Source organism: Galeopterus variegatus, unplaced genomic scaffold (assembly GCF_000696425.1).
Source record: "Galeopterus variegatus unplaced genomic scaffold, G_variegatus-3.0.2 Scaffold877, whole genome shotgun sequence".
NCBI classification, from domain to species: domain Eukaryota; kingdom Metazoa; phylum Chordata; class Mammalia; order Dermoptera; family Cynocephalidae; genus Galeopterus; species Galeopterus variegatus.
The window spans coordinates 377,282-400,164 of NW_007726988.1; the positions used below are offsets into that span (position 1 = coordinate 377,282).

The 22,883-nt window shown below is 37.3% G+C and overlaps 1 protein-coding gene across 2 annotated transcripts in view; it reads left to right on the forward strand.

Moving 5' to 3' along the window:
* The window catches only part of PANK1 (pantothenate kinase 1), a 54,085-nt gene extending 38,563 nt beyond the window's left edge, over nucleotides 1-15,522 (forward strand). The window contains exons 5-8 of one of the 2 annotated variants that reach the window (XM_008573102.1): nucleotides 4,379-4,555; nucleotides 5,050-5,173; nucleotides 9,762-9,887; nucleotides 13,985-15,522. In XM_008573102.1, coding sequence (XP_008571324.1) covers nucleotides 4,379-4,555; nucleotides 5,050-5,173; nucleotides 9,762-9,887; nucleotides 13,985-14,044 — 487 coding nt within the window. In that variant the 3' untranslated portion in view covers nucleotides 14,045-15,522. The remainder of the gene's footprint in view (nucleotides 1-4,378; nucleotides 4,556-5,049; nucleotides 5,174-9,761; nucleotides 9,888-13,984) is intronic. The other variant, XM_008573103.1, reaches the window with a different exon arrangement.
* The last annotated feature ends 7,361 nt before the right edge of the window (nucleotides 15,523-22,883 follow it).

Consider the following 22,883-nt stretch of genomic DNA (forward strand, 5'->3'; position numbering starts at 1 on the left):
GGGTGGTCTCTATAAAAGTTGGTAAAGCTCTGTCCTTACCCTGCTGGAAATTGTGGCCGGGTAGAGGAAAGAAGGGTTGCACACATCAGAAATTTGCCAAGAAGGTGGTATATATCAAGTGCCACATGAATGGCAGAGGCAATAAGCAATAGAGGGAAGGATGCATGGGATGGTCAGAGAAGGCTTCAGAAGAAACCTTCTCTCGGAACCTCCTTGGTGCCTAGCAATCATACACCACTCCAACCAGCAAACCAAATGGGGTTTACAAAGAATGTTTTTTTTACCCTCAGGTAAATTCTCTAGATGAAAACTGGAATAGTCAGCATACCTCATAGGGGATTTTGGAGTGCAGTAGACAGGAAAACAGCCCTGCGACCATAGCTGGGCAGAGTTCCTTGTTTTATAGTGCACACATGCCCTGAGGCCTGCGTAAGGGCAAATGGGCTCAGCTTCCTGTTAATGGGGAATCCACATGGAAAAAAGATCTGGGGTCAAGTATCTTTCAGAAATCCTAGTGTAAAAAAAATTAAACAGATTTTCCTTCTTTTAAGAGAAGGATTTGGTATGAAGCTTTTCTCCAACTTATTGGACCACAGAACCCATTTTTAGAGGAACAACTTAAGAAACTAGTGCCATGTAGAATGTACGCTGGGACATGGTGTTGAAACCATGGTTTTTGCTAGATGAAGACATATAAATTCTCTGGATCTCAGTATCCTCATTTCTACCATGAAGGTGGTTGTTTCTTTGAGTTTTACAGGCTTTTCTCGTACTGAAATTCTGCAGTACTTACCCATTAGGACAACACTGCTTTTCCAGTGAATTTCCATGGCTCACGATAGATGTGCATACCACTAGAGAGGGGAAGATTTAGCCTCCACCACCCCCTCACGACGTTTGATTATGTCTGACATTTTTTTGATTGTCACAGGTGGAGGTGGGGTGCTACTGGCATCTAGTATGTGGAGGTCAGGAATACTGCTAAAATCCTACCATGTACAGGACAGCCCACCCCCACAACAAAAAATTATCAGGCGCCAAATGTCAGTAGAAACCCTGCTATTGAGAAACCCTGACACACACACACATATACACTCCGACTGAAGCCTGCTTGTGTCCAGAGTATAGTAACTTGTTGTCTAAGTTAATTGCTACTAGATGTACATTTTCTCATTGAGAATACAGAAGTTTACTTGCTCACACAAGAATCAAAACTGACCCCATGGCCTCATTAGGACTGTCAGGAGTATCAGACATGAATATTTCAGCTGAGCTGGTTTTACCTTAGAGAGTGATCTCCTGTTAAAGGTATAATTTTTAAGAAACTACAGACCTTTCTCCCAGAAGGAGTAACTGAATTGGTAAAGCCAGTCCCAAGGTAACACAAGCTGAACATTTTCCACAATTAGAGATATTTATAGTTTTGTTGATTAACACTTAACAATTTCATGAATAGCTGCTAAGGAGCTAATTGTGGGGTTTGGCTCCTATTACACATGTGATAATGCCTATAAATTCCAGTTACTAGTTAAATGCCCATTAAAAACCAGTGTTCTGCAATCATCAACAAATCCTGTCTGGATGTCCACATGTCTCTCTTTGTTCAGTAGTTTTGGAAATGTGCTACAAGAGGTTAATGGGGAGCCCTTCAGAGGCAGCTTCAGGTAGGGAAGGGGAATGAAACATCAAGTCTGTGGGACTCCTGGTCGTTGTCCTACCAGAGTTGTTTTGCCAGAGGTTTCTTCTGATCCAAGTTGGAAAACCTCTGACATAAACTATTGTGCCTAGTAGTGAACATCAGTCTGGGGAACACACTTTGGGAATCACTGAACTAAGCAAGTGGCTTAAGCTTTAAGTTTTGGTGTTTCTCTTGTGAACTGATAGCTATAACGCCAGGTTTTTTGTTATTGTATTGTACCCTGTTTTCCCATTAAGCATTTTCATTTTTAAGAAGCCACATCATTACAGGATATCAGTTTTCTTTTAAACATGGTTTTAAACAGTTCGTTATGTGTAATTTTATTGCATCCCAGATTAGGTAGCAACATGTTTTTTTTTTCTAGTAACACAACTCCAATTTTATTACAGGAGTCAATAGAAAGAATAGTACTTTAAGCCAAAAAAGAATGTGTATTTTGTAAAAAAAAGAATGTAAAGAATTTTGAAACTTCAGTGAAAGAAGCAGTAAATCTCCTCTCATTGTTTTGGAATCTGTTTTAAGGGCATGAGCACTCAGTAATTGCTTCTACTTCTTCCTAAAATCTCGCCTTATGATGTCGTTTCTTTGTTTTGTTTTGTTTTTTAATAATGTTAATATTCAGAGGCTTTTTCAAGCTGTATGTTTTTGTCTCTGACATACTGAGGGTTTTACTGTTTGCTGAAATGAACAGATGTATCTGATTGTGAGTGAGGAAGTCACTTGATTAAATAATGGTTAGCAGGTGAGGATATGAATAAAGTGCTGGGAGACTTGGCTGCTCTGTGACCGGGCATTCTTTCCTCCAATCTGCAGTGTGCCAGCTGTGCAAACGCTTGCTTGCTTTCCCCATTCAGCTCCTATTCTTTATCTGGACTCACCTGTCATTTTCCAGTCATACAAGGCACTCACCCTTTTCACTTATACCAACACATCAGTTGATGAGTTACCTTCTTTCCAAGTCAGCCAGTGACTCTAGTTGCCTGCATTTGGACTAGGTGGTTAAATGCCTTGATTAATGCAAATACCTAATGTTCAAAGAAAGGTTATCAGTGAAGGTGAAAGGTATTTAGAAGCTAGAAACGTGAGCAAAGACATCTTTTTTTTTTTTAATTTACAGGGATAAAACAAAACAAATCCATGTGGCACACAAACCAAAATGTGTTCCTATTAAAACACAGTAGCTGTATAGGATAGGCTGAAACTGACAAGGTAGCATGATATGCCATATTAAATGAAAATAAAGGTAAACTTTCTTAGAGGAAATACAAAATTTTTGCTGTGACTGAGTTGTTAAGGTAATAATGTAGATGGAGCTCTTTGTTTCGCACCTACAGTTTGAGTAGCTACTGTTGGTGGTGCCTAGCTATGTAATTTCAGTCAAGTATGTATTTTCATAAGAATTAGAATTTAAGAATATTACCCACAGTTGCACTTCAGATGCAGTGTAAAGAACTATGTGCCTGTCTGCAAGCTGGTACATTCTTTTTAGTAGTTATTTACAGTAAATATTATTTACCCTAAATTTTATTTTTTCAATTTAAGTTTAAAATAACCTTAATACCAACTCAATTTTTTTCTTAGAATTAAAAGTTAGTGCCCAAACACAAATTGGGTTCCCAGAGCTAGCAGCTCTTTCGGGCTTTAGAACAGATTGAGGTGAGCAGCTCTCCTACATTTACTCTTTTACATGGTAAATAAAAAGTAAAACCTATGTCCACAACTTTAGGAATTAGTGCTGCTTCTCCAGCCAGGAGTTCACTGGTGGTAGCTCTTCTCTGAATCTGCTTTCTTTCCATCAGGTACTTTGATATTAATACACAATTGAATATATTCTCAGCTATCATAATTAGTGTCTAATTTTGTCTAAAAGGACTATTTTAGAGGAACTTTTCCCCAAACATTTGAAAGCTTTTAAAACATAGTTCAAGCATCGGAACCATTTTACGACCTTTGTTACTATTTTTTACTATTGGGTGGCAAGTAAAATATTAGTAACCTTTTCTAGTGTCTACTAGAACAACAATTCAATATCAGACAGATAAATGGTTTCTTTCTAGAAATTTCCCAGGAGGTTAAAAGATTATTTCTGCTTGAGAAGTAAGGTCAGGTGAGAGATAGCTAGCTATTGGGCTGGCTACTCCTGGCAGTCCTAGGTCAGTTTTGTCATCAGAGGGTTTGGCTCAGTGTTGTGAACAATGCTTTACACATACACAATTTCTTTTTCTAAGTGTTTGTATTCAGCTGAATATTGGGGGTTTTTTTGTTTTGTTTTGCTGTTTTGTTTTTTGATAGCAGCCATTTCTCTGATTATTTGCTGCTTTTTAGACCACCCAAATAGAAGAGGTTATGATTTGGCCCCATTTCATAAGTAGGAAGGCTGAATGAACCACTTAGGTTAGTGGCTAGTTGAAGGTCTCACAACGGAAATCAGTGAGAGTCTTTCTCAAGTTTTGTTCTCAAATTTAGGGGCAAAGTTTTCCTTGATGTTCCTTTTCAGTCTCTGCCCTCTTTTTTTACCTGATCTACCCTAAAGCTCTTGCACCCCATTACTTTAATTCAAGTGCCCCTTTGTTTTTCTTCTGTTTTTATTAACCCATGTTTATAGTCTTAATGTAGCTGGGGACTTGGATGGGCATATCTTAAAGTAAAATTTAAAAATAAACCTTATTGTTCCTTCAGTCTTGGAGGTGGAACATTCCTAGGCCTATGTTGCTTGCTGACTGGTTGTGAGACCTTTGAAGAAGCTCTGGAAATGGCAGCTAAAGGCGACAGCACCAATGTTGATAAGCTGGTGAAGGACATTTACGGAGGAGACTATGAACGATTTGGCCTTCAAGGATCTGCTGTAGCATCAAGGTAGAGACTTAAGTAGCTAGGAGCAGTAGTGATTCAACACAAGGCAGCCTCTCCACCCTGGCCATTCATTTGGTTATTTTTAAAAATGTCAACCAGCCTGGTGCATATATCTATTACAGCAGAGCTCAGACTTGATCTCCTGCCCTTAATGAAATACTGAGATGTTTAGCTATTGATGATTGTGCTTAAAATAAGGCAACTTTGAAAGAAGGTTCTGGAAAACTGCAACAATTTCCCCTGTTTCATTCTTGTCCAGATATCTAGAGGCATGAAAAATTTCGCCCCCATGAATAGTTATGCTATTTTGTCCCTATTAAGAAAAGGACAGCCAGCCATTCATACTGTAATACTGTCTGCTTATAAACCATGGTAGCAAAATCAGGTCATTTGAGTTTGAGCAGAGTTACTCATAGAGCTTTCCACAATACCTTGGTGGAAGTATGGGCCCTGGCTGAGGATGATTTTGAACACTCTCGCTAATATTTCCAACATAGCTTTGGCAACATGATGAGTAAAGAAAAGCGAGATTCCATCAGCAAGGAAGACCTCGCCCGGGCCACATTGGTCACCATCACCAACAACATTGGCTCCATTGCTCGAATGTGTGCGTTGAATGAGGTAAGGCCTTGCTTAAACCAAGCTGCATGTCATTCATACACATTATCAGTGGCAGTGTAATAACTATTGACTCTTACAAAACTACCTGTCCTTGGGAAACCTGCCCTTTATTGTAGTCACACCTTGTAGAACCAGAAGGGTATATGTGTATGCTGGGGGAGGGGGAGGAGTAAGTAGGTACTGAATGGTAGATAGCAAACGCTAAACCATTAAACTATGGAAACATGGTAAAATTACAGCCCATGTCATAGCTTCTGTAGCCATCATTATTGCCATGTACTTACTGAAATGTGAGGAAAAGCTCTGAGCATCCTTGCAAATAATTGTAGGTAAAATGTTCCACTTGCAATATTCGATATTCTCTCTGCTTTCAGCTTCTTTACAGTGTTGCCTTGTGGCATGGAGTTCAAGCAGCATTGTACAGGGCTATCAAAGCACAGAGAGCTTGCTGCAGCTGAGGCCAGGCCAGAGCCCCAGGCACAAGAAGGGGTCGAGCTGACACACAAAGCTTTCTTCATATGTTTTAAAACATTGCAAAATTCTTTTGGAAAAATTGGAACCCATTTTTGAAATACAAGATGTGTAAAGTAGAACAACTTTCTTCTCACTAAGGTGTGTTAGGAAAACAAGAAAGAGAAGCTAGGGTACGGAAGTATTAAAGAAGTATTAAAGAACCAGAGTAGCATCAGTAATGGAGTTTTAAAAAATATAATTTTTAATAGAAATATGACGTACGGAAGAAGGCTGAAATCATAAGTATACAGCATAATGAATTTTCAAACACACTCCCCCCTCCCCCAACACCTGTATAGCCACCAATCAGCTCAAGAAATAGAACATTATGGGTACTCAGAAGCCCCTGCAAGCCCCTTCCCAGCTGAATAGTGGAGTGTTAGGGTATGTGAGTGTTATCCCTGCCTTTCAACTCTGGAGTTACAAAAGAGACACCTTCCTTTCACAACACTGAATAGTGTATGTTACAGGCCTGTGGATCAGGGTCGTAGCTTTTTGGAAGTCTCCAGTTCAGATGGAGTTTAAATGGAAGGCTGATATTAAGATAAAACGGTTTTCTAGAGACGTGCCTTTTCAAAGTCCACTTCAGTCATGGGACTGATTATAACAGAGGGTTTATTTTTTGACCTTTAAAGGCTGTTTTTCCAAACTAGACCAAACAAACCTTAAGACTAGCATGTGTGCAGTTGCCTGTACTCATGGGCTCTCAAAGGTCAGTTAAATGGTAACATCCCTTGCCCCCTAGAGCAATAGGTGCCCTTTCCCCTGCTTTCCACACACCTGGAGTCTGCCTTGCACTTCTGGCTGTAGTGAACCAACACGTCTTTTAACAGGTATCATAATCCCTTTGCGGGAGGGCAACTATTTTTTACTTTTGATTTCAGTGCCAGTGCCGTTTATTGTTGGAGTGCTTATCTGAAAATGTAGCCATGTTATACACTAGTTTGAGTAACTAGTTTAGATTTTCCATGGAGTTGAATGAATGAAGGGAATCACTGGTCCCCTAGGCTCCGTCAGAGGGCGTCCAGACAGCACAGGCTCCCAGGGGACACCAGTGACTAGCAGCAGTGTGTTTCCCTTTGAATTTTCTTATTCATATTTTTGAATAGATAATGTAAGCACATAATGTAGAGCTCTGAAGACACCAGAAGGGTATACAGGGAAGTGAGTCACCATTTCCACCTCTGGCCCTTAATGTTAACCTCACTAGAGGCAGCATTGTTTTTAATTTTTTTTTGTTTTTATCCTGTATTGTATGCAATACAGAATAAATATATCCTTCCAAAGGTAAGATAGCAAACTCTATATAACATTCTTTTTTTAAATTACAGCTTTATTGAGATATAATCACATACCATGCAATTCACCCTCGACATAATATTATTCTACATCTTGCTTTGTTTATCAAATGTTATGAAAATTGGTAAACATACATAAAGGAGAGAGAACAATATAAAGAACCTCCATATATTCATCAACCCAGACTCCACAGTTATGAAGACTCCATCACACATGCTTTAAATCTATCTGTTTTCTTCTTTCTCCCCTGGTCCTCTCTCCTTCTCCTTCTGTCTCTTTTTTGCTAAAATATTAGAAAGCAAATTCCAGACATTATATCAGTCTACCCTACATATTTTAATATGCACCTCTGAAAATATTGCCTCTTGCTTTTTTACATAGTAACACATCTTAAGATTGCTCATATTAGTATATTTAAAATTGCTTCATTTTAATGACCATATAGCATCCTAACATGTAGATATGCTGTTATTGATTTCATCAATTTTCTAATGATACTTAAGTTTTTCTAGTCTTTTGGTATTATTAAAAATCTGTGGTATCTTTAAGATAGTACACACATTCATACATTGTTTTGCGTACATGTGAGTATATCTGTAGGATAAATTTCTAGAAGGGAAATTGCTGAATGAAAGATATGTTGATTGTAATTTTGACAAATATAAAATTACCTCCATAAAAGTGGCTCTAATTTGTATTCCCACCGAAACAGAGTTAAAAGAGTACAAATTTCTCCACAGAGCATTTTCAAACTTTTTGACCTTTTCCCATCTAATAGGTAAAAAATGGTACCTTATTTTGGGATTAATTTGCATTTTTCTTATTATAAGTGAGATTAAGCATTTTTCACGTATTTAATAGCCATTAGAATTTCCCCTTTTGTGCACAGGTGGACAATCTGTTCACCCATTTCTCTATTCATAGACTGTTTTGGGGTTTTTTTTTTTTAGTTATAGGAACTCTATTAATTAGGTAATGAATCTATTTTACATGATATGTACTGAAAATATTTTTTATTTATTGCTTCCCATTTGGATTTGTTTGTGGTGATGTTTTTCCTCTGAATAAATGTATGTTTGTTTCTTGACTGGTAAGGGGATCGCAATCCTCTGCACGGTGTGGTCAGCACCACACTCAGCCAGTGAGTGCACCAGCCATCCCTATGCAGGATCCGAACCCGCAGCCTCAGCGCTACCAGCGCCGCACTCTCCCGAGTGAGCCACGGGGCCAGCCCAATAAATGTTTGATTTTAAAAATAAATATATCAATCTTTTTAAATGGATTCTGAGTGTTATACCTTTTCTACTTCAACATTGTTTTTATTTATTTATTTTTTTATAAAAATGACTGGTAAGGGGATCTTAACACCAACTTGGTGTTGTCAGCACCAGGCTCTCCCAAGTGAGCTAACCAGCCATCCCTATATGGGATCCGAACCCGTGGCCTTGGTGTTATCAGCACCACACTCTCCCAAGTGAGCCACGGGCCAGCCCTTCAAAATTATTTTTAGAAAGAATTCTCTCATGTTTTTGTCCGGTCTGTTTTTCTTTCTTTTTTTTTTCTTTAACATTTACACTTTTGACCCCTTTGGAATTTATTTGAAACACAGGGTACTAACTCAGCTTTTAATGCCACTTCTGCTCCTTCCGGATTTCTACCAGGGTAATTTAGGACTCGGCTTTCAGCAAGTCCTACCTTGGGCTTCCTTGTTTTGCGAGAAAGGATGAACTCCTAAGTTAAATTAAATTCCTCTTTAATCTGAGTTTCTTACTTTTTCTCGCACCTCTTAGTGTGGGCAGTTTGTAGCTAAAGGTTTTTTTTTTTTTTTCAATGAAAACTTATTAAAACCGCTTCCCGCCCCCTCACCCATGGAAATTTTTCAGTGGTTAATGGGTTCATAAACATGCATTGTTAAAACATGAGACATTTAAAAGGTGATGTTCCCAGACCCTGATTACTCTTGATAGACCAAGCAGAAAATAACTGCAGCTTCAGAGACTCTCTTGCCTTTCATGAGTGACCATAGCAACTGGCTCTGTGAGTGGGTGAGCAACCACTCCAGAGTAGACAGGCTGAGCTCAGTTTTAAGCTTAAGAAGTATCGGGGGAGTGGGAAGAGCTGCGAGTGCACAGGATTTGGAGCATGTCTACATGGACAGGAGAGGAGAGGGGTGTTCAGAAGTGTGTGTTCAGAATGCAAATCTACATCAATGATGACAAAAATATAAATGTATTTTTTGTTGCCATATTTTAAACAGGATATTCCACCATATATCCTGAGAGCAGAGACTGAGTATTGTTTCTTTTTTGTATTCCAAGTATCCAGCACAGAGCAAGCTGAGCAAACTCATTAGATGAATAAACCATATCATAGTCATTTTTTTGTGAGTTGGTTATAATAGTATTTTATATTTGGAAGTTTGGGGGATTGAGGGAATGCACAAAGACATTCAGCTAAACTTGAACTCCAGTTACAATTTCATATTATATATGTGCTGGGAGCTGAATTTTATGTCAGACATAAGGCAATCTGACAAAACACCTGCAAATAAGCCCAGTATCAGTTTCTGTCTTGCCCAACTAAAGTCTTACCCTCTTGTTTTTGTCGGATGCATTATGAGGTTTGTTCAACTTCATTTTGGAAATGCTGAAATAGTTCCACTAAAAAATAATACACTCTGCAAGGTTCTGTATAGTGATATACAGGACATTGGGTGTTTGCTAAATGCTATTTCTATGGCATGGCTCAATTGTTTTTCTTTAACTTTTTTTTTCAGAATATTGACAGAGTTGTGTTTGTTGGGAATTTTCTCAGAATCAATATGGTCTCCATGAAGCTGCTAGCATATGCCATGGATTTTTGGTCCAAAGGACAGCTAAAAGCTCTGTTTTTGGAACATGAGGTAGGTTGAGCTTGCACAGACTTAATCGTCCTATGTAGACTGTATTTTGGTTTATCTAACATATGAGTGATCTGTTTTAAAATGGGTCGAGTAGAAAAGTTGCCATTTAAACTTTGCATTTATGAAAGTGTAAGAAAGAACTACACTATATATATAAAATGGAAGCCCTCTTATCCAACAATTGAGACTGATAGTTGGTTAATCAAAAAGTAAAGTCACTGGTAATGTAAGTTAGTACAACCATTATGGAAAACCGTGTGGAGGTTCCTCAAAAAACTAAAAGTAGAACTACCATATGTGCCAGCTATAGCCCTGCTGGGTATTTACCTAAAGGAAAGAAAATTACCACACTGAAGAGAAATCTGCACTCTCATGTTTGTTGCAGCACTATTCATGATAGCCACATTATGGAGTCAACCTAAGTGTCCATCAACAGATGAATGGTTAAGAAAATGTGGTATATATACACAGTGGATACTATTCAGTCTTTAAAAAGAAAGAAATTCTGTCATTTGCAACAACATGGATGGAATTGGAGAACATTATGCTAAGTGAAATAAGCCAAACAGAAAGACAAATACTGCAAGTTCTCACTGATGTGGAGTCAAAAACAATTGAACTCATAGAAGCAGAGAGTAGAATGGTGGTTACAGAGGCTGGGGTGGGGGGAGGGGGAGATGACTCTCAAAGTGTACAAAATCTCAGATAGGAGAATACTTTTTTTGAGATCTATTGCACAGCATCATGAATATAGTCAATAATAGTGTCCTGTACATTTCAAAATTAAGAGAATAAATTTCAAATGTTCTCACCACAATGATGGTAAGTATTTGAGGTGGATATATTAATTAGCTTGATTTAATTATTCCACATTATATTCATAAATCATAACATCACTTTGTATTCCATAAACAATTATAAATTGCCAGTTTACAATAAAATTTTTAAATTTTTTTCAAAAGTCCGTTAAAATGGTTAATTATTAAAAAATCTCTTTAAGCATTTTGTTTTAACTTATAATGCACAAATGTGCATTTATTCACCAATCTTCTGATGTAGGACCAAAGCCTATTTTTGAACATGGTGTCTGCTAATTGGAGTGCTATAGTTTCATAATCTACAAATATTATTATGCATCTTCTTTGATTTACAGTTTGTTTTCTTAAAGTGAATCAAGAAATTAAAGATACTTATGAGACAATTTGGTTGCAAAATCCTTCTAGATTTGTCCCTCAATCTTTCATGTTGTTGCATCTACCTAAGTAGGGAGTGATGGTTTGTGACTACCCTTTTCAGTCTTTTTCAAGAATTGAACTGAATTTTCACAGAACAGACCACCATGTCACAGACTTTTTATTGGTTAGGTAGTATGTAATAAAACTAAATTATTACATTAACAATAAAACTGTCATAAACAGTTTGGAGAATAAATACAGCTAACTTTTGGCAAGTAAACAATTCAGCTGGTGAGAACAGAAGTGCTTGAGCTAGTTAGAGTAGCCCATTAGCCTTGAGAGATCGGTGTGCCTGGCCAGTGGTGAACCTGTTTACCGAGGAAATGAAGAGTGTCAGTTAATCCACAGAGTCTGTTATATGGAGTTTCTGTCATAACATAAGTCAAGGATTCTAAGAGTGAGTGGGAGACCCTCCTCTCTTCTCCCACCTCCTCTGTTACCGCCTTTAAAAATCAGTGCTGTAGAGAGCTACTATTTATCATAGGACGTACCTAATCTCTTGAGCATGTTATGGTAGAAAAACATTGAGAGAACCAGTATTGTAAATTTCAATTGTAATGAATGAGTACTGTGACATTTCTCTCATTTCCAAACTGAATTATTTATTTGAGAAGTTACCAATGCATTTAGAAGTTATTTAGAGCTCTTGCTGCCCATATTTTGTTTTATTAAAGCAGTAAGAACTTAAATACTAAGTAGTTAAGGCCCAATGATAGAAATTAATACTAAAGAAAGCATTTTTTTAAAAAAAATCAGGCTTAAGGCATGAAATGATATAGCCTTTTTTGGGTGAGGCAGAATGAGATCCCAGAATCTTCACTCCCTCTCCCCCAACCAGAGCAGCTCCCTTTTAAATCTGCTTATTTATGGGTTTTCTGTGTAAAGTTTTGTTTGAAAAAGAAAGTGTATCTTAGCTTTAAAAAAGTAAATAAAAAGAAAACCACTGCTAGTTCAGATAGAGTTGCCATATTTAGCATTAAAAAATACAGGAGGCTTGGTCATCTTCTCTGGCATTTATCTGTATTTTATCTGGCAACCTTAAGTCAGGATCGATCCTCTTGTTCTAATGCAGAGAATAAAACCTGGAAGCTGTCAAGGATGGCAAGTTATCTATAAGATCACACAGTTAGTAGTTGGTGGTAAGACAGAATAAAATCCAACATTTTGGGCAAACTCACCTCTGAATGTAAAAATGTAGTCACCTGTACCACTTTGTACAATATAAGCCCCTTTTGGCTATGGTTTTGGTTTGTTACTATATATCACAACTCAGTCTTTATGTCCAGTGAAAGTGGAGCATTCTTATAACCCCTTGAAGGTGTCACTCAGAAAATTCTTAAGTTCACTCTGGCTTAGGCAGGTCTTACCAGAGAATGCAACAGAGAGAATTTTGGGGAGGCACTGGTTTGGTGGTCACCTGCCCTGGCCTTAGGAGTCCTCACTTACCTAATTTCTCCTTTAGTCAACTAATAATACTGAGCATCTCCTGAGAGAGGTAGTCTAGCCAAGCAGTTAAGAGCACAGCCTTTCACTGACCATGAGATCTTAGACAATGACTCTACTTCTCCATATCTGATTTAGCATTTGTAAAATGGGGCAATAACATTTGTCTCTTAGAGTTACAGTGATGAGTAAGTCCATGTAAAATGCTTAGAACAAATTTTAGCTTATAATGAGGTTTTAATAAATGTTAGCTGGCAGCAGCAGCAACAAAAATCCCACACATTCACACCTATTTCTGCAGTAAATAACTGTTGTCAGGCAAATACCAGAGGAATGCAGTCTCCTGCCTTTTGGAAACAAGTCACTATGGACTGAATATCTGTTTTCCCAACAAATTCATTTGTTGAAATCCTAATCCCCAAGGTGATGGTATTAGGAGGTGGGGTCTTTTGGAGGTGATTAGGTCATGAGGGCTTGGTGTCCTTATGAAAGAGGCACAAAGGAGCTCCCTTGCCCCTTCTGCCATGTGGGGTTGCTGTGAGAAGACAGCCATCTGTAAGGTGTACATAGACACTTTGATCTTGGACTTCCCAACCTCCCAAACTGGGAGAAATAAATTTCTATTGTTTATAAGCCATCCCGCCTACAGCACTTTGTTATATATAGCAGCCTAAGACACAGGTTCTCTAAAAATTTCTGTTTTTTAGTTCCTTTCATTTTTACAGAAATGTGGGTTTTTACTTTACACATGGGCAAAGTGAGGCTCAGGCTCATTTAAGTACCTTCCCACGACCTACTGAGGGAAGTTTAGGGTATTCTCCCATGAGATACAGCTTTTTTTTTTTTTTTTTTTTAAGATGACTGGTAAGGGGATCTTAACCCTTGACTTGGTGTTGTCAGCAACACGCTCATCCAATGAGCTAACCGGCCATCCCTATATAGGATCCGAACCCATGGCCTTGGTGTTATCAACACCACACTCTCCCGAGTGAGCCACAGGCCGGCCCATGAGGTACCACTTTGAAGTCAAAGAGATTTGGTGTTAGGCCCGTGATCCTGAAAGGGTAATTTACTTTATTACCTTCCAGTTCTCATCTGTGAAAAAATAATATGAAGTTTGCCAAGGCAAAGATTAAAACGAAATAGTTATAATACTGTTACCCAGCACTTAGCACAAACTGTGTGTCAGACTATTCTAAGCACTTTACATATGTTAACCTATTTAATATATATAAACAAGTAGTTGTTCAATAAATTATGGTTGTTATTATTCCACCATGTTTCATGGCAGAGAGTTCAGGTTTTAATTTTCTCTTTTATCAATAACATATAGAGTGGCATTCCTAGAACTATTAAAATGATAAGTATTTGGCTAAGGTTCAGAGATAATCACACAGAAGTTTTCCATTGTTTTTGTAGGGTTATTTTGGAGCTGTTGGGGCACTGTTGGAACTGTTCAAAATGACTGATGACCAGTAGAGATGACAGTGGAAAGAACAGCCTCCTGTGAAGACACAACTGAAAACTGCTGCTGGAGAAGGTGAAAGTCACTGTGGGACGGAAGCCAAGCCATTATGACAGATGAACCTGCTGGATTTGTAAATAATTTAAAATCCTTCTAGCTGATCTTTTACTCCTAGGTTTTGAGCTTATGATTCAAAATGGGGAATATAAGAATTTTTTCTGTATACTGTATTTTTTAAAAAAAATTTGTGCAGCGTGGCCAAACCTACCAATTTTATGCATTAACTTTGAAAAGTTGTATGATGTTTAAGGAGGACCTAAAATGTAAGCGCTGTTCATTTTTCTTCTGGGGTTTACTGATCGGTGTGGTAATTTTAACTTCATTTAGTAATTACTCTAGGAGATTTTACCTTTACTTATATTTTTCATGACGTTTCATGATTTGCTGTTGGTTTCAAATGAAACTACAAATCTAGCATGTGTTACTGTGAACACTTTTTTGTTTGTTTACCCTTTTTTGTCTTGTTTTTTCTGTTTGAATGTCTTATGAAAAAAGAGAGTCCTTTCCCTTGTTTCTGTCCTCTGATGATCTCTGTCCCCCACCCATAACCTTTCTTTAACTTAATTGTTCATATCAATCAAGGTGCTGATCAACTCAATACAAAGTTAAGCTTGAGATCTAAAGCTCTCAATAGTGCCCATGGAAAGAAAACTCTGAAAGTGATGAGAAATTCAATGAGTCAGGCAAAAGTTGAAAATTATAGGCAATTTTGTCTTATTCCTTATAATGTTTTGTTGGATTTATTTTATGCTAGGTTATATTAAGTTGAAATATACTATGATGAAATGTCCTCATCCATGCACAACATATAAATGTCAGCAAATCTTTGTGCAAGAAGTTTGGAACTTATTGGGGAAAGTCTCCCAGTAGATTAACTGTTCATATCAGAAGATTTATGAGAAGTCATGGGTTGAGGTGTCAGGTAGTGATATCTATTTATTTTGTACATGTATGTATCTAGGAGCTTTGTAACAAGACATCTTAAATAATAATGTTAACATTTTTTCATTTTTAATATTTTAAACTGTATTTCGATCCCAGTTTCTAAAATTAAAAAACAATTTACAATACCAATCTATATATAATTTTTTTCTGTTTAAAAGACTCCATTAAGACTGATGGCAAACTTTAAAATGAGGGTCTTATATGAATGTTGGAACACATGAGATCTAATAGTCTTTTGGATTGAGTGTATTGTTGGAAAAGGATTTTTGAAGGGCAGTACAATTGTTCCATGATGAATCTTTCCTTCTCTGCCTTCTGAGCACCATCTCTAATTTCCATATCTTCAAGTCTTGAAGAAATTAATGCTAATTGAGGAATTCACTTGTCTGGTTGAAATAAAGCCCGTTTCTGTTGTGATGTTTTCAGTGTACATGTTATTTTTATTTCTTAATCCTCATGTTCATATTATATGCTTTGTACCATAAAATGACTATGTGTTGTGTTTTTGCTACTCTACATTTCATAATTTGAGGCTTTTCCATGAGTGTGGTAAGGTCCAAAACACTATGTCTCCCCCCACCCCTTTTTTTTGGTAGCTGGCCGGTACGGGGATCCGAACCCATGACCTTGATGTTACAACACTGCACTCTAAACAGCTGAACTAACCGGCCAACACAAACACTGTGTTTTTTGAAGCTGTAGCCCTATGCAGGGATTTTTTAAAAATAGCTTTATTGTTCTACACCACTGACTCTATAATACCAAAGTATCACTGCTATATTTGGTAATTCTGAAGGACCTTCAAAATTTGGCCATCACAAATGCATTTTATCAACTTTCACCTGGCTTAAAAAAAATTCAAGCAATTAAGATGTTCTTGGAAAAAGATAAGTTAAAAACCTACATGTTATCTATAATTAGTGCCTTTTGATGGTGTCTTCTACCATTCCTATTTCCATCTATCAGGGAACAGCAGGGAACAGCAATGGTTCTGCAAAGAAAATCAGGGCAAGTTGAAACATTGGTTTAACTGAGGAAATAAATGATTTCATTACACAAATATCAGTTATATATTGACTGCATATAGCCAGCCTGTTTTTACAAAGAGGAACATATGGCCTGAGGATTTTCACATTTACTTGATTTATAAAAATGTTCCTTAGACTCAACATCACCAAGAAACTTGGCAAGACTGAAGAATTTTTATTTTATGCTACATGAAGTCAGGATGATCAGGTCGTCCAGAGTGTTGCTTTTTATTGTAAGACAGCTTCACTTTGGATCCAGCTTAGCCAGTTACTAGCTATGCAGGCAAGTTGCTAAACCTTTCTCTAAACTGTAGTTTCCTCACCCATAAAATGGGGTAAATAATAGTTTTATATCCATATTTAAGGAGCTTAGCACAAAGATTGACATATAACAAATGGTTCATTAATGCTAACTGTAATGAAAAAAATAGATATTTTTAACTAATGCATTTAATCAGTGATTCCTAACCTTCTGGAATTGTGGGGAACCCATTTTAGCATGGAGATATTTCACAGATATCCATATGCTAGTCCATATCCACAGCTCCTTGTCCACAACTCCAAAATCCCAAACACTTATCTTTATTACTCAGTTGGCAGCAAAAGCTGACTTGAGCATTATTTACCAGATGTAATAGGACTTCACATGTTTTGTTGCAGAGCTATTAATGTGTTTGATTATAACGCACTGACCCTGCTAGGAGTGTTAAGTAATGAATGATTCTGTATTCTGAAACACATCTGGTTCTAAGTTTCAGATAAAAGATTATAGAAATAAACTCGTATTTTTCAAACTATGCAGTATACATGGATTCAGAGTTCCTTTTTGGGAACCATTGTTATAGGTAATTTATACCCGTACTTGATGTTACTCAGTCATACAAGGAATATCAAATTACTCTGTACCAGGAAGCACCTGGAGACTAAAAGAAATAGGATACAATCCCTCTAGTTCAGCAGCAGAAAACCGTGAAGTCAAGCCAGCCTATGTAATAAAGGGCCACAAGTGCCATTCATTCATACATATTTACAAAAGTAAACAGAACAGAGAGGCACCATCACAGAACTTATATTCTAGAAGGGGGAAGATAGGGACATTACTAGATATATAATGATAGATCAGTATTACAAAGAAAAAGTAAGCTAAGTAGGGTAAGAGGCTAAAGAAGGGGTAGTTTTATTTAGAAAAATGAGAAGGGGAGGAATTTCTTTGGATAGGGTGGTCAAAGAAAACACCTTCTAGGTTACCTTTGAGCAGAGGGTTGAATGAACTTGGGAACACACCATGTAAATACCTGGGAGAATATTTTTCACTCCTGGCAAATGAGAATGGTGGTTGTGAGAAACTGCAAGGAGGCCAGTATCTAGAATAAAAACTGAGAAGAGTGGGCAACGCTGTCTTGGGAGTAGCCATGAGCCAGGTGCTACAGAACATCTGTAAGTGAGGATAGAGGGTGTTTTAGTCCGTTTTGTGTTGCTTTAACAGAAATACCCGAGATTGGGTAATTTATAAGGAAAAGAGGTTTATTTGGCTTACGATTCTGGGACAGCTGCATCTGGTGTGGGCCTCAGGCTGCTTCTACTCATGGTGGAAAGTGGAAGGCAGCAGGCAGTGGGTACAAGCAGATCACAAATGCCAACAGGAAGCAAGAGAGAGAGAAGGTGCCGGGGTCTTTTTAAGCAACGAGTTCTCACGGGAACTGATAGAGTGAGAACTCACTCATTAAACCCCCCTCCCCCAGGGAGAGCCTTAATCCATTCATGAGGGATCCACCCCCATGACTTAATCAGTTTCCAACACTGCCACATTGGACATCAAATTTCCACATTAGTTTTGCAGGGGACAACACATCCAAACTGCATCAGAGGGATTGGTCATTTCTCCTTTGGGAGGGTACTGGAAACGGTTTCATGGAGTCTTAACCAACGAGTAGGGACCACCAAGTGTACCAGGGTGGGGGAGGGCTTCCCAAGCAGAAGGAGCCAGGTGAGCAGAAGCACTGAGGGAAGAGACAGCCTGGCTTATTCAGGGAACTGGAAGCTATTTGCTTCAGCTGGTGCCTGATAGGAAGAGAGAAACCAGATATAGGGAGAGAGGAAACTGGCTCGACTATTGAGGGACTCATATTTCATGTTAAAGATTTTGGACTTTTCTGTAGTCAGTGTGGAGCCATCAAAGAATCTCAAGTAAAGTGAAACTAGAAATAATCTGGCTTGAAAGTGATAGAGCAAAATGAGGTGAGTGAATAAATCAGTTATTGTGCTTTTGAATACTCAACACCATGCCATTATCATGTTTATTTCCCCTATTGTGCAGTAGCTGCACAGTGAGCCATGTCTTCTCTGTAATTAAGATGGTTATACGAACTCTTGAGAACTTTCCCAGAGTTAAAAGTCTATTAATAGCTACAACTCTACTATGATTCTATTCAGTGAATAGGAAGGTTTTAACACAGTAAACTTTTTGTAAAAGTAAAAACTTTGTCCTTTTCCCAGAGGACAAAGTCTATTAATAGCTACAACTCTACTATGATTCTATTCAGTGAATAGGAAGGTTTTAACACAGTAAACTCTATCACTCACAAGAATTGTTAGAAAGAAAGTAATTTTCCTCCCAGTGATGAGAAGATGACCCCAAATTATGGGGAATATTTAATCAATACACATTTTTTAGTGGGTCTACAAGGTTCTCATTCATTCATTCTTCATCTGTTTGATTTTTACTGAATAACTATGGGAGGCGTTGGGTAACATTCAGGATGCATTCAGTTATGAGCAAGACTATAGGGTCCCTGCCTTCATTGAGCTTACATTCTGGGGAGGGAGATAGACTTTAAGCATATGAACCAAAAGATAAACAAAAATGTCAGGAAGTGATAAGTGCTACGTAGGAAAGAAACAGATATGATAAGTAGGAGAGGGACTTCCTTAGTCACTGGTCATGAGATGCAAATATGATCGAGTCATGGCCTCAGCTTTTGAGGAATGACAGTTTTGCCTTGCTTCCGTTCTTGCCACCACCTCAATGAAAATGAAAGATGTTTTGGGGAAATAGTTTGATAGCTAATTCATTTTTAAAAAATTTTTTTACTTAGAATATTTAACTTAGTTTACATTTGTATTTAAAATCGAATATCACATAAAAGAATTTATTAATTTAGTAATGCACCTTTTTTTACTGCTCATTTCATGAAACAATATTATTTGAACTGTTCACTTGAATCTTCATTGTCAATGCCTTTGTTATGACCAGTCATTTAATCTCCATAGCACAAGTTTGAGATACAGCACTTTTTGAATCTGCATATGATATGTTGATCATTGGGCTTTTTTAGAAACCAAGACACAAGCACCTATTCTCAGAATGATCTCAATTATTTCATTTTCCAAAAGGTGTCTAATGCTGATACCACAGTGTAACCATTTATGAAGAGCCTTTTAAAGTCAACCTTAGAAGTCTAGTTTACAATATTCATCACTTACAATACAAAAATAAAAGGAAAATTTGTATTAAAAGTCTTTGCCTCTTTTTTTTTACTCATGCTACCAGGTAAACACTAAACATTCTGAACTAGAAATAACTGAAATGATCTCAGTTAATGTTTTCATCAAACAATTCTCAACCAGTTCACAAGGAGAGTTTATCTTTTTTTAAATATTTAAATATATATTTTTTAATTTCAGTGATTTACAGGCATATACAGGTTGAGCATTCCTAATTAGAAAATTTGAAATAAAAATGCTCCAAAATATGAAAGTTTTTGAGTGCCAACATAATGCAAATGCTCATTGGAGCATTCTGGGTTTCAGATTTTCAGATTAGGGATGCTCAACTGGTATGTATTCTGCAAATATTCCAAAATTCAAAATCCAAAATACTTATGGTCTCAAGCACTTCGGATAAGGGATACTTAACCTATAGTTTAAAAAGCCAAATAGTTGCACAAGACTAACTATAAAAAAGGGCTGTACCTGTGTAAAAAAGGCTGTACCCATGTTTTCTTTTTTCTTGTTTTATTTCATCATTTTGAGCAGTGGCTTCTCAGAAAAGGGCAAGGTGATGGGGGAAAGTTTTTTTTTAGTACTTGCATGTCTAAAAATTTCTAAAAATATTTTTATTCTACCGTAATTCCTAACTGATATTTGGCAGAATTTTAGACTAGGTATTATTTTACCTCATAATTCTGAAGGCATGGCACTATGATTGCAAAGCTAAAAATTTCTAAAAATATTTTTATTCTACCATCATACGCAATTGCTGGTTTGGCAGGGAACAGAATCTTAGGTGAGATATTATTTTTCCTCCGAATTTTGAAGGCATGACCCTAGATTACCAAGCTTCCAATGTTGCTATAACCAAGCCTGATGCCATTCTGGTGCTGGTCTTTTTATCTGACTTTTTCCTCTCTCTTTTCCAGAAGCTTTCAGAAACTTTTCTGCTTCTGGCTTCAGTTCCAGCATGTGAAGAGCCTGGAATTCACCATTCTTATCCTTACAACAAGAAAAAAAAGCTGAACAAACTGAAAATCAATGACTTTTCTTTGATCCCCCCATTGAACTGAGGCGGCAGGGCAATCCACCACCCTGAAATCTGAACAGACAGGAAAATACAAAAAATCACAAGCTAAAATTATCTTGCCTTCCATTCATAAACTGGTAATTTGGATAATAATTTGGATGAATTGCTGGAGGCAGAGTATGGACCAGTATAAGAGTGAGAGACTCATGGGGGGCCATAGTCTTAGGGAAGGGTCTCCACACTTTGATGGGTTTTACCTCCAAGAACCCACCAGGTTCTCATGGTGAGGAACCAAGAAAAATTTCCTAAGTATATAGCAGGAGGGAAGGAAAATTTTCCTTTTGGAATATGTCCAGTGTATTCTCCATGAAAAGGCCTGCTTTCCAGGGTAAAAGACTTTATCAGAGACTTACCTCACCTCAGGGGAAGGGCAATTACTCAACCGTAGCCCTCTTTAGCCTTCCTCTCATCTAAGGGTCAGGGGGTGAAGAAAATGTTAACAAGACTTGTAAAAATCACAACCCAAGGACACAGGCCAACTAAAAGACTGAGATGTGATCATAAGATTATAGAATGCTTCTCTTCCCCACATCTTACAGCCACATCGACAGGACTTCAGTATAGTAATAATGGATAACAGCTGAAAGGTATATGGAGATTATTTTAAAAGATGTTATTAGGGAAACCAAAAGACAATGCAGTCAAAAATAAGGACACTATAGGAATTTGAAGCCTCTGGCACCTACAACTTCAGCAACATTAAACACAGCCCCACTCCCAGCCAGATTAACATAATACCTCACACTAAATGTGTTTTTACCTCAGTGTCTACTACCTGAAACGTCATTTGTAGCTTTCAACAAATGATTACAAGACCTGCTAAAAGACAAGAAAAAATATAGCCTGAAGAGATAAAGCTAGCATCAGAACCAGACTCCAATATGACACAGATTTTGGAATTATTAGTCAGCAAATTTAAAATAATGGTTAATTAATATTTTAAGGGCACTGCTGTGGATTGATTGAATTATATCCCCCAAATTTCATATATTAGAAGCTTAATGCTCATTGTAACTGTCAAGGGTGGAAAATCCTATTATGGTAATTAAAAGGTGGGGCCTTCAAGAGGTGATTAGATTGTAGGAACATGCCATAGTGAATGGGTTAAAAATGGTGGTCATGGCATGGTTTGGAGGGCTTTAAAAGGAGAATGAATGAGGAGGTTAGTCTCTCTCTGCTTCCACCATCTCACAATGTGAGACCTGAGTCACTGTCATCACCACCACCAGATGTGTTCCTTGGACTTTGACTTCCCAGCTTCAGAAACTGTAAGCAATAAATTTTGTTTTCTTTTTAAAATACCCAGTTCCAGGTATTTTGTTATAAGCAACAAATACAGTCTAATACAGGCACTAATAGAAAAAACAGATAACATGCACAAACAGATAGGTAATGTTAGCAGAGAAGAGGAAACTTTCATAAGGAATCAAAAGGAAATGTAGATATTAAAAAACACTATAACGAAATGAAGAGTGCCTTTGATGGGCTCATTAGTGGACTGGATGTGGCTGTGGAAAGAATCAGTGAGTTTGGAGATATGTCAATAAATGTTTCCCAAACTGAAATTCAAAGAAAAAAAATGATAAAGAGCAGAATATCCAATAACTGTGGAACAATTTAAGAAGTTATAACATATGCATAATTGGAATACCAGAAGGAGAAAAGATAATTGAGTAGAAATATTTGAAATAATAATGGCTGAGAATTTCCAAAATTAATGAAAGACACCAAACCACAGATTCCAGGAGCTCAGAGAATACCAAGCAGGATAAATACCAAAAAATTTACTTAGGCATATCATATACAAACTGCAGAAAATCAGAGATAAAGAAAAAATCTTAAAAGAGCTAGAGGTTGTAACAAAACTTTACTTATAAAGGAACAGTGATAAGAGTTACAGCAGAGACCATACAAGTGAGAAGAGAGTGGGTTAAAATATTTAAAGTGTTGAAGGAAACTTTAGTATGTCACCAGTATTCTGAAATTTCATAGCAACAGGCCTTTAAATGCATTTTCATCTGCTGTGCTGGTCACATGATGGATCCCTTCAAACCAGAGATTCATATTCTTCATCTGTGAGAGAATTTCTTATATTATTTCTTTGATAATTCCATCTGTTCTCTGTTCTATCAGAACTACTAATTTTTGGTGTTGGATTTCCTATACTGGTTCTCCAATTCTCATATCCTTTTTCTTCTATTTTTCATACTTAATCTTTTTTGCTCCATTTCAACTTCATCT